Raw genomic sequence first — 12565 nt, forward strand, 5'->3', positions numbered from 1 at the left:
ATTTTGTAAAAAAAATTATAAAAGAATTTTTTATTTAACTTTATTTTTGTTTTGTGTTGATGTAATTTAATTTGAAACAGAGAAATGTGAATTAATTTCAGCGGGTTTGGTTCGGGTTGAATTAGGTAAATTAGGTCAAACGAGTTAGATTCAGATCAATCACAAATAAATATGTCACGTTCATGTTAGAGATTTTGACCTGAACTACTAAACAAGTCAGATTCATGTTAGTATCGTTCAACCCGTTAACCTTTCAATCCGAACCCGTCAACCTCAAATTGACACAAATTGTCACCTAATTTACCCTGTCAAAGTTGTAAGTTCTAATATTATATATTTATTCTTAGAGGGTCTGATATTACTAAAAAAATAGTGAGGGCCTTTATTTATGAGTAATTTAAACAAAACCCTGTTTGTTTCTGTGTAACAAGGCTGCGGTAGCCGGAGGGAGAGAAGAGAGTAAAAATGGCGAGTATGATAACACAGAGATCATCTTCTTCGATGATAATCAAGGCCCCCACCTTGGGGAGATTATCATTCAACTTCTTCAGAAACCTCAGTAGTTCTGCCCCCGTCGATTCTTCTGCTTCGTTGGAAGAGGTTGCCACGAAGAAGCCGAAGCGAAAGAGACCGAAGAATCTAATCGAGGTTGTTCAGTTTCTTCCTAACTGGGGAATCGGTTACCATATGGCCAAGAAACACTGGAAAAATGTTTCTTACGAGATAACCAAAATCAATCTTTACAAGGTCTCTATATCTATCTCTGTCTTGCGTGCATTTTGTGTTTCTTTTATATTCATTTGTCAATTTTGGTGTCTTTTCAGGATGGTAGACATGGAAAGGCTTGGGGACTTGCTTATAAGGATGGTAAGTATCACGTTTACATCTTTTGAATTGTGTTATTATTATTACATGTTTGCCTAGCTTGTGTTCGATGAAATGTCAGTGAGGAAATTTTTTGGATGTGAGTGGTTCATGGTTTCTGTTATGGAGAATGAGCAAAATTAGGTTAATATTGTTCAGAAAATTTTAATTGCTTTTTAGTGGTTACTGTAGAATGACTTCAAAATTTATAGATGCACTCTGACTGAAAAACTTTGAATGATAAACTCTTGAAATTAAAGATATGAGAATCAGTTCATACTGGAAAATAGCATAACCAAGTTGTAAGGGTCTAAATCCTGTGATAGAAAGGCTGTATTATCTTTCTCGATTCTCTTTCTTTTTTCCTTTGGAATGTTAAAATCTGTATTAAAATTGTTGTCACGAAACCGACTTTTTGCAATACAATCAAACAGAACATCTTGCTTCTCTTTTTGTTTATGATGCATATTTTGTGGAGGTGAAACAAGAGGAAAAGGGCGAAATTGACCCGCCTTCTTGTTTTCAAATTGGAATGCGCCTTAAGCTCAAATAGTTTGGAATTGACGCCTTCAGTTGGGAAATTATCAGTTAGGCTCGCAGTTTACAGGCTTACAGTTGAATTCAATCAATGCATGTTCTACTTAGCTTTTGTGGATAAAGATAAACTTTAGTTGGTGAAATGGCACCTCAAATTCTCTGTGTCATGCTACTCCTCTTACTTCATATTTTCCAAAGCATACCCCTAAAATATTCTTCTAAGAATGTTCAGGAGCCATTTGACTGTGAACTCTACTAGCTTTAATTGCAAAGGGTCTTTCATCTGAGAATGAAAATTGTGGCTTTTTGTCGGGTATAGTTATCTTCCCTGAAAACAAATAAATGAAAAAACAAGACATTAGGAGCTGGTTGATGGATCCATAGCCACCTTCTGTGAAACTGTTGAAAAGGATAACCCACAAGTGTCTTATTTTAACTACTTCATTTGCTTCTCAGATCATTCTAAACTTACACATAGTTAGTGATGTGGACTGCCTTAGTTCTAATCACAAGCTTGACTAAAACCTGAACTGTGTTTTGTTGGAGTCATTAAACTATTTATTTCCTTTTGTCCAATGAAAATTGTTGATGAAGTTTATGAACTTGTCGTTGTTTGTTTCCACCATTAAAATCGGATAATTTTTGGTTGAATATCTGGGGAAACACTTCTCTCTCATTTGTATGCTGGTTAACCCCAATCTTAATGTCTACATCCAACCCTGTTTAGCCCAATGTATTGTCATGTGTATTTGTGTAGACTCACTTTTTTTTATGAAGGTTAAAACTAAAAAAATGATATTCACACAGAAAAAATGAGAGCACAAATAAGCTAATATTATGCCCAATCACACAAAAGCTAATGCCTCAATCAACAAAGGCAAAGCCAAGAAGCCTTAACCTGACACTATTAATTCTCATGAACTTCCACAAAAAAAAATAATTGGGAACATTTTGTTGGGTGTATTGAGATGAGGGACTTGTTTGTTTCATTCAGAAATCTCTGCAAGTTCTATATACTTTTGCTTTGTTCTCATGTTTCTTGTGCAAAATGTGAAAATGAGCTGGTTGAAGAAGAACTTATTTTGGATGGTAAAAACAAGACCTGTGGTGAAATATTGTATTAACGCTAATGACTAATGCCAACTGCAGGTTTACCGGCAGAAGCAGCAAAGAAAATTAGCGGTGTTCATAAGCGTTGCTGGAAGTATATACCAAACCCTATAAAAGCGGTGGTTGAAGAGAATACTAATCCCAAACCAGAAGAAGTTCAAGCAGCATGATCCCTTTTCTTCTTTCTTTCTAATAATCCCTATTGCTATTATAAGATTTGTTTCAATGCCACCTGCTTTTGTTGTTGAATCTTCTCACTTGAGATAGGATGTTATTTAATTTAGACTTTTTCTTTCCTGTTATGAAAACCTTGTAAAAGAGGTTTGTTCTATTATTAATATAAACTAATGACATTTCCATGATTTTGATGTGATTTGAATTGTGTATGTTCTCTTCTAACATTGGTCAGCCAGCCAGCCAGCCAGCCCTAGCTAGTATGTAAAAAAGAAGAAGAAGAGGGTACATTCATGAAAGTGACTGAGGCACATTAATGCAAGACACCCCAAGTTGGGAAGAATGTGCCAGAATGAAATGAGAGTGACTCATCCATAAGGATTTGTGGGGGTCACAGACAAAGCAGTCGTTGCTTGTGGGGTTGATCGAGTTTGCAGACAAAAAGACTAGGAACAAGATTATATTACTTCTTACAAACAATTTTACATAATTTGGAAACATTACTTTTTTTATTTTTATTTCTTATGATTCAACCGTGATCAAACTATGTATTTGTTTCTAACAAGTAATATCCACATTTCTAACAAGTAAATTTAACCACAGTGACTATTTCTTTACTCCAATGTAAGATTGGTAGAGGCAAAAAAAAGTAACAGCTTTTCTTTTTGAGTTGCAGCTTTCATAATATATATATGCAACTTAGAAGGTTGGGTCTATCTCAAAAGCCACAAATTTAATATTAGTTTTTTTTTTAAATAATAACTAACAAAAGAAATATATCCCTTTCAAATAAATTTCAGGGTAGCATTCAAAAGCACATGTAATAGTTTTATTGAACATTATCAATATTGTGTCCAGACTTGAGACTTGTTCTATTGTACATTCTTTTGAAATTTTTAAAGACTAAAATTATTGATGTTCTAAATGGATTGATGTAATGCAGTCGAAACAATCATAGTTTTAATAATTAGGAAATTATTTTCAAATAATCTTATTAGAGATTAAATTCAAATAATTCAAATCAAAACTAAATCTCTTGCGAATGCATATTCAAACAATGTGTATGATTGACTTTGTTAATTGGTTATGTGAGTGTCACGCGTCAACTAACTGTTAATCACTATTACTTTAACGGATGTATATAATTAAACCACTTCATTTAATCAACGTCTATCTGTATATATCAGACGTAAGACAATCTCAAACATAAATTTACAAAATCTATACATTAAACGTATGCAATATTTTGTTGTGGTTAGGTATATAATAATAAGCAATATTTATATAATATATGTTTAAACCGGAATATTCGGGTCAACATTTAGCTTATATCAATTTAAAATTAATAAAACATTACGTCAAGAACTTATCGTCATCAATTTATGTGTATTAAATTGATAACTTATCGTCATCATGTTCTACTTTAATTTTTAAGTATTTTTAAATTTTTTTTTTGAATAATAAATCTATGTAACACAAGATTTATTATATATTAGTCAATAATTTATTAGAATTGATAGCAAATAATATGTAAATGACATATTAAAATAGAGGTAAAACTAATATGAAAAAAAAAGAAAAGAAAAACAAAAGACAGACAAGGAATCACAGTCCCCATGTACATTTGCACACTCATATATAGCTCTGCAACTCTTCTTCTTCTTCCGTTCAACCTCAAACTCTCTGTCTCTCTCATCATTTTCCATGTTTCCTTTCTAATTCTTCTTCGAATATGGTCGAAACCCATTCTCTTTTCCTCTATTTGGTTTGATTATGCAATGCTTTCAATCTCCACTCTAAAGTGATTGATCACTTGTATCTCGTAAAATGTCTACATTAGAAGATCCAGTAGCAGATGTAGAATTGGGGCAGCAGAAACGGAGGCAGAGGCGTCGGCGTCGCAGGCAGCGTCAATCAATTTCCGGAGCCGGAGGGAGCGAGAGCACGACGGACGGGAGCCGTTATTTCTCCGATTCTGAAGACGATCATCCGTCGTGGCAATCATCGCCAGAGAAATGTGGGTTCCCGGATGAGATGGAGAGGAGCGGCGGCGGCGGAGGCGGCGGGGGCAGCGGCAGCGGTGGTTCAAGAAGGAAAAATGGGAAAGAAAAGACGGCGGCGGCGGCGGAGGAGGAGTTTGATGAAGTGGATTTGGAAAATGGGGATTTGGAGATGAGGGTGCATGTGAGTAAGAAGAGGAGAGTAAAGAGGGAATGTAGGATTTGTCAAATGAGATTGGTGGAGAAGGGTGAAGAGGACGAAGTTGGTATTGAATTGGGTTGTTTCTGTAAAGGCGATTTGGGGGATTGTCACAAGAAATGCGCTGAGGCATGGTTCAAGCTCAAAGGAGATACGTGAGTACTCAAGTCATCATCATGTCTTGTTAAATTCTCTTCTTTTTCCTTCCTTCCTTCCTTCCTTGTCAAAATCTCACTTCTGTCTGTCTGAATGATTTTGTTTGTTTGTTTGTTGTTCTTTGGTAGAACCTGTGAGATCTGTGGGGCAATTGCAATGAATGTTGTGATAGAGCCACCAGTAATAAATGAGGCAGACATCAATATTAATGCTGCTGCGGCGGCGGCGGGGGCGGCAGGAAATTTAGCTCCGGCGGTGGCGGCGAATTTGGATCCTATTTTGGAGTTACAGAATTACTGGCATGGGCGCAGAGTGATGAATGCCATTCTTACTTGCTTGGTCCTTGCCTTGGTCATTTCTTGGATCTTTCACTTTAACTTGGGATCCAAAAACTGATCCTAGATGATGAATGGAATATGGATGGATGGATGGATGGATGGATGATACAACAACAACAACAAGGGTTTAGTTATTACAGTTAATTGGAATTGGAATGTTTTCTTCTTTCTTTTTATGGAGTTGCAGGGTATTTAAATATACAGAAAGATGTTTTAATTTATTTACTTTATAGAATTTTCCTATGGACTCCTTAATTCAGCATATCTTGAATTGAATCAATAGTAGAATAGAAGAATTTTCAACAACATTAATGTTTTCCCTTTCAACAATCTTCTTCTTTTCTTCTTCTACTTCTTTGTTGTTTGTATGAGGTTTCATCTGCTGCTGCTTGCTTGCTTGCTTCTGGTCATAAACGAGAGCAATAGATCCACGAACGTCCCCAAAGTTTAAAAAGCATTAACGGGGAAGTGGGAACTAGGTTTTGTCCTTAAATTCCCCAACTAGTAGTACAAACTAGTACTTGACAAATGCTTTTCTTTTTGGAGGTTTATATTATTAAATATTATTATTACCTGTTGCGTTCTATTATGGGTTTCACCAACTCCAAATTAAAAAAACATATGAAGTTCCAATACAGGAATTGGGTAATAATGCCACTAGACTATAAACACATTTGACATGAGTTGTCTCAAAGAGCTTGATGTTGGTTAATTGAGGGTTGCGTGTGTTTTTAAAAAAATATTAAAAAAATTCTTTAATGTAAGGCTTGCTTGATTTTGATTATTCAAGTAACTAAAAAGAAAAATCAAACAACACTTCATGTTTCTTTTTATCTATTAAATTAATCAATTCATTAATTAACATACTAAAATATTCTTCATTTTAAATTATTATTTTATTTATATATTTTAATACCATTTAATTTTTTTTTTTTTAAAAAATCATCCCTACCATACTAAAAAAATTCCTTAATGTAAGGGTTTGCTTGATTTTGATTATTCAAGTAACTAAAAAGAAAAATCAAACAACACTTCACGCCTCTTTTTATCTATTAAATTAATTAATTCATTAACTAACCTACTAAAATATTCTTCATTTTAAATTATTATTTTATTTATATATTTTAATATCATTTAAGTTTTTTTTTTTTAAAAAATCATCTTTATTAACTCAAAATCATCCTTAATCATCAATTTTTTCCTCTCTAAATTATTTCAATAACTTGAACCGAACAAGTTTAAAAATAGATTATTTGAGTTTGTAATTTTTTAAATTAGAATGTTTTATTCAAATTTATAAAAAATAAAGTAAATACAAAACAAACAACCCAAGGTCCCAAACACATATGAGTGGAGAAAATGTTACTTTTATCTCCCAGAGTTGCTGTTGGTTAATTGTTTTATTTGAGTTTTATTAAAAAATATATCATTTTAGTACATTATTTGAATTTTTAATTTATTGAATTATTACAATGTTTTTATATTTAAAACTTAAATTTTATAAAATTAAAGTAAAAATAATTTAATTGATCAAATGAATAATTTAATTGATCAAATAAATAATTTAATAATTTAAATAATAATAAATTTTCAAAATAATCAATAAAACCAACCTCAAAGCCCGTAAGTGGGCTGCTACTGCAAATGAATAAGAGGACTTCATGTACCCATCGGAGATTCTTTGATTTCGATTTCGACTTCCAAATTATTTATTTATTTCATGACTACTACAAATAAAGTGTGTTTCAATTCATTACTAATTATTTGAATCAATTTAATAATCAAAACATATATATATAATTAATTAATTAATGATATTTAAAGTCAAAAGTACTAAATATTTTATCTCTCCAATCTCATACTCTCTTTCTTTCTTAATTAATTAAGTTTCAAAATTTAAAGACTATAAATGTATTTTATATTATTTTCTTTTTTAACTTTTTCCTTCATTAATTATATATATATATAAATATATTCTCATTAATCATAAAATATATATATTTTATTAATAATTTTTAATAATATATATATATATATATATATATTTAGTTACCTTATATATATATATTATTATTTTTCATCATTAATTTTATATAAATACATTTTATCTTTGGTTATACATTTAAATATTAAATACAAAATATATATATATATATATACATACACAAAATAATAAAATTATTTCAACAATCTTAGCGGTTAAAATGTTTATATTTAATGCTTAAGACCAATGTTTGAATCCCAAAATATACAAATTTAAAATTTCAATAATACATTATTGACTATAATATATGGTGACGCAATACGAGGCATCTAAAAATGTGAGGTCGGAATTAGTGATTTGTTTGACGAGCATTTGAAAGTGTGAGGTCACGAGTTGGAGGTCGAGTGGTGGGTGGTTTGTCAAGTGTGAAGTCGGAATTGGTTTGACGAACATTTGAAAATATGAGATCACGAGATGAAAGTCGAGTGGTGGGTGGTTTGTCGAGTGTGAGGTGAGAATTAGTTGTTAGTTTGACGATCATTTGAAAGTGTGAGTTCACGAGATGGAGGTCGGGTGGTGGGTGGTTTGATAAGTGTGAGGTCAAAATTAATGGTTAGTTTGGCGAGCATTTGAAAGTGTGCGATCATAAGATGGTGATCGGGTGGTGGGTGTTTGTCGAGTGTGAGACCGGAATTAGTTGTTGGTTTGACGAGCATTTGAAAATGTGAGGTCACGAGATGGAGGTCGGGTGGTTAGTCGAGTGTGAGGTCGGAATTAGTGGTTGGTTTGACGAATATATGAAAGTGTGAGGTCATGAGATAAAAGTCGAGTGGTGGGTGATTTGTTGAGTGTGAGGTCGGAATTAGTTGTTAGTTTAACGAGCATATGAAAGTGTGAGGTCCCAAAATGGAGGTCGGGTGAGTGGTGGGTGGTTTGTCGAGTGTGAGGTTAGAATTAAGATTGGTGGTTAAGTTTGACGAAAGATAAGAGATGTGTCATCAATTGAGGTCGACTAAAATTGGTGGGTGAGATAAAAAAGATATATAAAAAAATGTAAGTCACAAGATGATGGTCAATTGAGGGGTTAAGTGGGGTGCCGAGAGGATAAAATATATGTTAACATTAAGTTTAACTTATTTTTTAAAAAGCAATTTTAAATTAATTAGATTTGAATAATATTAATTTTATCTATAATATCTATAGATAAATAATATTTTGAATATATTTTTATCCGATGCACGGGATTCAAGTTTTTTTTAAATTTATTAATATAATGATATGATGGGATTATGATGCGATAAACAAACTATAGATAAAAAAAAATTATATACCAAAACTATTTACAAATATTTTACTCATAGAGAATGTGTAGAAAGTGAAAGGGTGATTAGATCTCATGACTAAGTATAATTTTAAATATTTATTTATTTTTCATATTTATTAATAGTTTCTCTCTTCATTTCATTAATATTTTTTTTTATCTTTTCAATTTTTATTAATAATTTTTTTATATTATTAATTTATAAATATATGTTTATTATTTAACTTATTTAAAATAAATTTAGAATAATAATAATAGGGAAATAATAAATAAAATAAATAAATAACAAAATATATATTTTCAAATATATATTTAAGAGTAATAAAATAAATATAAAAATTCTTAATTTTTTAATTAATTATTTTTTTCTCTATTAATATATATATATATATATATTTATTTATGTTAATAATTTATTTATTCATTTATTTTAAAAATGAATCTTAATATGGAAAATAAGAATTGGTAAAAAGATCTAACATGATAATATATAAAATTTTGAGTTCATTAACTGAATTTATAATACATCTTATAAGAAAATAAAATATGAAGAAAAAAAATTAGAATAAAAGAAAAATAATTAATTTAAAAAAATTATATTTAATTTTTTATTCTCTTAAATATATATTTATCAAATATAATATATATTTGAAAATATATATTTGTTATTTATTATTTGATTTATTATTTTCCTATTAATATTTAAAATAAATTATTAATAAAGATTAAAAAAATAAAAATAAATTATTATTAAAGTAAAGGGAGAGAAATTATTAATTAATATGTAAGAGATAAATAAACATTTAAAATTATACTTTGTCATCACTAGTCACCCATCCATTTCAATTCGCTACTAGTAAAACTTTCGCTCCCTATTCTTACTCATATTTTAAATAGTGATTCATAAATAAGAAAATTAGTTTGTCACAAACCATCCCCACTCCTCATCACTTAATTCATTTTGTGTTGGATTTCTTAGACTCAAATAATTAATTCAAATATTTACATATAAAATCATATTAAAATAAATTAAAGAAACCCTTAATTAGTGTAACTGTGAGTCACACTTAATTAATTATATATTATTAATGTTACATGTCATTCCATTGGCCACCTCACCACCAACAGGACCCTTTTAATTTGTTGGTTGTCATGGTGAAACTATTACAGGATATACATCACTCTTTTTCATCTTTCTTTTTCCTTCTAAATTAATAAAATGTAATTAGCCATTAACAAAGAAAAAGTGAATATAATAGTGCATTATCAAAAGCTTATAATGAATTGCTATATATGGAGTACACTTACTCATTAAGTAGACTAATCATGAAGTACAAAATTAGTGGCATGGAAAGTCTTAAATAGTGATTAATTGTACTGCCTAACTCATTAGAGCTAAATAATTTAAGTCCACTGGCAAAGAAAAAAAGAGTAGAAATGAAAGATATGAGTGGATTAGTACTAACATGGGGATCTTCTCATGAGAGTTTGAAATCATATGCACTTCATTTGCTATGGGTTTTCACACTCTCCATGATCGTCGAAACTCTTTCCCATGCCAGACTCCTTAACAAGAACATGAATAACGTTACAGCCGGCCTCTTGCAGACCCTCATGTATGGCTTGCGGACGGGGCTGACATACCTGGTCATGCTTTCTGTCATGTCCTTCGATGGCTTCGTTCTGCTCGTGGCTGTCGCAGGTTACTCTGTCGGATTCTTCGTCTTTGGAAGCAGGTTGTTTGATAAATATTATTCAGATATTAATACAAGAGCCTACCAAAGGCCTCCCACGGATATTCCTCCCCTCAATTGCTAGCTATATATCAAATTGGGGAATCAATTTCAGTACGTGTGTATGTTGTGTTAATTAGATTTTGTCTCCAACTTATAATTACTTAGTTAATTTGTAACTATAAATAAATCTCTCGATCAGTCATTAATTAGTGCCATGTTTTGAATAGTTGTGTTAAAATTAAAACACAATTAATATTATCCATACTATAAATCAATAGTTTAATTCATTCAAAATAACCGCAAACCTTGTTAAAAAGTTGATCAAGTTAATTAAGTACTATTGCATTTTACAAGAGTTTTTTATGCCAAATAAAATTCTGTTCAAGATTAAATGAAACGTCACTATACATGGTAGGAAAAAGGAAACCACAATTGTAGCTTGAGGCATGCAGGCTTTATATATATGGTCTTATTTCTATAGTTATAGAGATAGACTATATATATATATATAACTAATCCTCCATGAAACAAAATTATTATTTGTGAATTTTTCTTAATCGGATCAATATGTCCATTCTTTAGGCAGTCCAATGTCCTGATGATGCTCGTTGGACATCATTTCTTTCAAATATCGGGAATGATATTGTGTTTCTCGCAAGTTCTTCATCAAATATTGTGAGTGTAGAGTATCTGCACATGTATAGAACAATTTAATATTTAGTTGTAAATTTTATTAAGTTTTATCGGTTTTTAATATCTAACTAAGATTAAGAGATCTTATATTATTATAATTACCTGGTCTATTATTATAATATATTGATGTTTTAGGGTTAACATCCACATTCTTGCTATAATGGAGTTGCAGGACTTGCATCACTTTTGTTGGTATTAGAACAGTGGAACAACGCCTTGTTGCTACAAATAATTAAAAAGAGAAAACATTAATATATATGTTTGTTCTTTTTTTCAAATGTAATTGTATTAGAAATTGAAAGAAATATTCTTTATTTGGACTTATTAGAGATCTAGATCTGGGGACTATTGTTTATTAATGGTCAGTCTGGGGGCTGAAAATGACATTTTTATAAATAAAAGGACATAAATATGCAAATTTATGGACTCTAGCTATTTCTTCTTATCTACAAATTAGGCAGGCAGTTTGGACTTTCTTTTATTTTCCATTTGGACCGTATGCGTGGATATCAGTTATAATCATTACTATTTCAATTTATATATATAATTAAATATTAATATAATTTAATCTTTAGTCAAATAAATTACATAACAACAACAATAAAAACAAATGTCATATTACCACATTAATAGAAAGATTTGTATACTTGTAATAAGTATATTCTTATAAGCCAAGCTAAATACATAATTACTCTTAGCAAACAAAATTAAATAATTTGTTTTTATATTTCACTAAAAAAAAAATATAGTAACTTAAATCACTTATTATCTTCTCACATAACTATAAATAATCATCCCTAAAAAATGATTCATGGATCTATTTAAAAACAAGAATTTGAAAATCAGTTAAATCAAACTTAACTATAATATTTCTCAACTAATTAATTTCTGGTTAAACTAAATTTGTCAAGGTTGGGTCTATCTGATGGAGATTTGGTAACCGAATTAAACCACACCAACTACCATACATAATTCTTATAAAATGAAAAAGAAAAAAGAACCCATTATGTTGTATGAAAATATATAATATTCAGATTTTTAATACAATAACCAAATATTTGTGTCTCATATAATATTTAATTAGTTTTTAGGAGTTTAATATATGACTTGATTGTGGATCTCAAGTCTCAACTAATTTTTAAGGAATCCAGAGCAGCACGCTCACTGTTTATATAATTCAAATAATGTTAGTTAAGAACCATGATATAATTAGCATAATTTATTTTGATTAGTTAGGATTATTTGAGATTGTTTATATATTTTGCATGATCCGTCTAAGTCCAAGTATATAAGTAAATAATAATTATGGTAAGTAATAGGGGAGAAGGATACCGGATCTTTTATTCCGGGTATGATATGGATCGGGTGTAAGACGTGGCAAGAATACACCAGTACCACCACGAGTAGAAGATCCGTTTGTTGACCCATTTCCTCCCAAAAAGTGCACCCAACA

At 30.3% G+C, this 12565-nt stretch overlaps 3 protein-coding genes across 3 annotated transcripts; all 3 read left to right on the forward strand.

Moving 5' to 3' along the window:
* Positions 1–409: 409 nt before the first annotated feature.
* Positions 410–2873, forward strand: LOC124914884. Its single transcript, XM_047455505.1, has 2 exons — positions 410–747; positions 825–2873. Exons 1-2 carry the CDS (start codon positions 466–468, stop codon positions 891–893), a joined length of 351 nt encoding a protein of 116 aa, XP_047311461.1. The 5' UTR covers positions 410–465; the 3' UTR covers positions 894–2873.
* A 1497-nt stretch (positions 2874–4370) lies between these two features.
* LOC124913653 lies at positions 4371–5604 on the forward strand. The gene is made up of 2 exons (XM_047454062.1): positions 4371–5039; positions 5169–5604. Exons 1-2 carry the CDS (start codon positions 4513–4515, stop codon positions 5434–5436), a joined length of 795 nt encoding a protein of 264 aa, XP_047310018.1. The 5' UTR covers positions 4371–4512; the 3' UTR covers positions 5437–5604.
* A 4516-nt stretch (positions 5605–10120) lies between these two features.
* On the forward strand, positions 10121–10501 carry LOC124916285 (copper transporter 2-like). Its single transcript, XM_047457011.1, has one exon. The coding sequence runs from the start codon at positions 10121–10123 to the stop codon at positions 10499–10501; it is 381 nt and encodes a 126-aa protein (XP_047312967.1).
* The last annotated feature ends 2064 nt before the right edge of the window (positions 10502–12565 follow it).

The sequence above is a fragment of the Impatiens glandulifera genome, chromosome 9 (assembly GCF_907164915.1).
Source record: "Impatiens glandulifera chromosome 9, dImpGla2.1, whole genome shotgun sequence".
In the NCBI taxonomy this organism is placed as follows: domain Eukaryota; kingdom Viridiplantae; phylum Streptophyta; class Magnoliopsida; order Ericales; family Balsaminaceae; genus Impatiens; species Impatiens glandulifera.